Below are 2,649 nucleotides of genomic sequence, written 5' to 3'. Positions count from 1 at the left end.
CCCATTAAGGACCATCAGCTATACAATTAACTCATAGAGAGATGGCAGATACACCTTGTGACCAGCAAGGCATGCAGGGACATGCCTATGAACAGAACTCTTAGGTTTTTCCATGCCATGTGCTGGGTGGCTTGTATTGAGACAAAGGAAGCACAAACCACATGGCAAAAGGACTATAAAAGGCAGCTGCATCATCTCCATTTTGTTTTCAATCCTGCTTCTAACCTCTGGAGCAGGGGTCTCAAACTCAATTTACCTTAGGGCCAGGGCCAGTCCTCAAATCGTTCCAGTGCGCCAATAATGTCACTGAAGATGGTGTTCAGAAAAGAAAAAAATTATATTGTAATTTTTATTTCGAATTTCTTAGAAATAATAAAACTGTCATACAACTTTATACAATTCTTCACCTCCCAGACAGTTTTTAGTGTTGGTCAGACACCCGGCAACCCTTCAGTTCTGTCAGTTTGTTGATGTTTGGCATCAGTGACTGAGCAGTTGAAACCTTCAGGATTGCAGCAAGGTGTGCATCAGATAGTTGTGTTCAGTATTTTTACTTGTATTCATTGTGGAAAAAAGTGATGCTGCCTCTATGACAGGGTTTCTCAAACTGGGGGTCGGGACCCCTCAGGGGGTCACAAGGTTATTACATGGTGGGTCGGGAGCTGTCAGCCTCCACCCCAAACACTGCTTTGCCTCCAGCATTTATAATGGTGTTAAATATATTAAAACATGTTTTTAATTTATATGGGGGGGTAGCACTGAGAGGCTTGCTGTGTGAAAGGGGTCACCAGTACAAAAGTTTGAGAACCCCTGCTCTATGCTGACTCTACCTGGTAACTTCAATGTTGCCTCCATGGTTGACTCTGACCGGCAACTAGTGATGGTTTCTCTGTCCCTCTCCCACAGACAATGGGAGCTGTGGGGGGGCGGCGCCTGTAGTTGAGATTCCCGGCAGCGTGTCTGCCTGCGACTCTCCTCTGTCTCTTCTCCGCGGGCTGAAGTGGGGAGGTTCTCGGGCCACAGATAGCCCGTGGACCGGGACTTTGAGACCCCTGCTCTGGAGGAACTTTGCTACAAACTGAAGCTCTGAACAAAGGTCTGAATGACCCATCCAAGCTGTGGATGTATTCCAGAGACTTGATTTGAATTCACAGTTTATTCCATCACTGCTAAAAGCCTGAACCAAGAACTTTGTCATTACTGTATGTCACTGATACTATTTTATATTAGTCATTGCTCTGATATGGCAGAGGGTGGTCTACATGGGTACAAATGTTCTGTCCTCTGACTAAGACTCCTGGCACTTTGCTTTGAAGTCTACATTTAGCTTTAAAATTTCAACCTGTAACCAGGAGAGGAAGGGGATATTCTGAATATTTATGGTATTAATTCATGAGATTTGATTATCTTTAACGCTATGTTCTTCCAATTCAATTGCCCAGCTTGTTTTTTTGTTCCTAGACTCAACCCATGGCAGACACAGATTGGAGAAACCAAACGACCATCGCAGAATTTATCCTCCTGGGATTCGGGGAACTTTCTGACTTTCAAATTCTTCTTTTTCTAATGTTCCTAGTGATCTATATTGCAACCGTGGCTGGGAACACTCTCATCGTGGTGCTTGTTGTGACTGATCAGCACCTTCACACCCCCATGTACTTCTTCCTGGGCAACTTGTCCTACTTGGAGACCTGCTATACCTCGACCTTCCTGCCCAGGTTACTGGCCAGTCTCCTGACGGGGGACAGAACCATCTCAGTCAGTGGATGCTTCACACAACTGTACTTCTTTGGTTCTCTGGCAGCTACAGAATGCTATCTCCTAGCAGCAATGTCTTATGATCGGTATTTAGCAATATGTAAACCCCTGCACTATTCAACTCTTATGAATAACAGGTTTTGCCTCCAGTTGGCTACTGGGTCGTGGTTAAATGGTTGTTTGGCTATTACCATCTTTGTCTTATTCCTATCACAGTTAATATTCTGTGGCCCGAATGACATTGACCATTTCTATTGTGATCCCATCCCACTGATGGAACTCTCTTGCAGTGACGCACACCTGACCATATTGCTGGATTTCATACTAGCCTGTGTATTCACCCTGCCTCCATTCCTACTAACTCTGACATCCTATGTGTGTATCATCGCCACCATCCTGAACATCCCTTCCACCACCGGGAGACAGAAGGCATTTTCCACCTGCTCCTCTCACCTCACTGTGGTGACAATTTTCTATGGAACCATAATCATTGTCTACATGCTACCAAAACGTAATACACTCAGAGATCTGAAGAAAGTGCTCTCTCTTTCCTTCACAGTCCTAACTCCCTTTGTAAACCCCCTTATCTACAGCCTGAGAAACAGAGAGGTCAAGGAAGCCTTGATCAAAGCATTCAGTAAATGTGGTTTTCACAAAAACATGCAGAGACTCTGAGATAATAATTTAGCCTGAGGTTTTGAAAGCTGCCTCGGTGATTGAAGCAATAAATCTGTGGTGCACTGTACCTCAAAGTAGCCCCCTGTAACCCCCTTATTCACCTTTTGTATTTGGTTGTGATATTTCATAAAAAAGCATGCCTTATAATGTATCATATGAACGGTCATGATCTTGTTGAAACTCATTCTTCTGTTAAAATATTGTGACAGACCC

The 2,649-nt window shown here is 44.1% G+C and overlaps 1 protein-coding gene across 1 annotated transcript; it reads left to right on the top strand.

Annotated features, from left to right (window-relative positions):
- The first annotated feature begins 1,470 nt into the window (after positions 1 to 1,470).
- On the top strand, positions 1,471 to 2,433 carry LOC128847273 (olfactory receptor 6N1-like). The gene has a single exon (XM_054046661.1). The coding sequence runs from the start codon at positions 1,471 to 1,473 to the stop codon at positions 2,431 to 2,433; it is 963 nt and encodes a 320-aa protein (XP_053902636.1).
- The last annotated feature ends 216 nt before the right edge of the window (positions 2,434 to 2,649 follow it).

The sequence above is a fragment of the Malaclemys terrapin genome, chromosome 13 (assembly GCF_027887155.1).
Source record: "Malaclemys terrapin pileata isolate rMalTer1 chromosome 13, rMalTer1.hap1, whole genome shotgun sequence".
Classification (NCBI taxonomy): domain Eukaryota; kingdom Metazoa; phylum Chordata; order Testudines; family Emydidae; genus Malaclemys; species Malaclemys terrapin.
The sequence above is the reverse complement of the archived record's forward strand: the minus strand, read 5'-3'. Positions and strand labels throughout refer to the sequence as shown.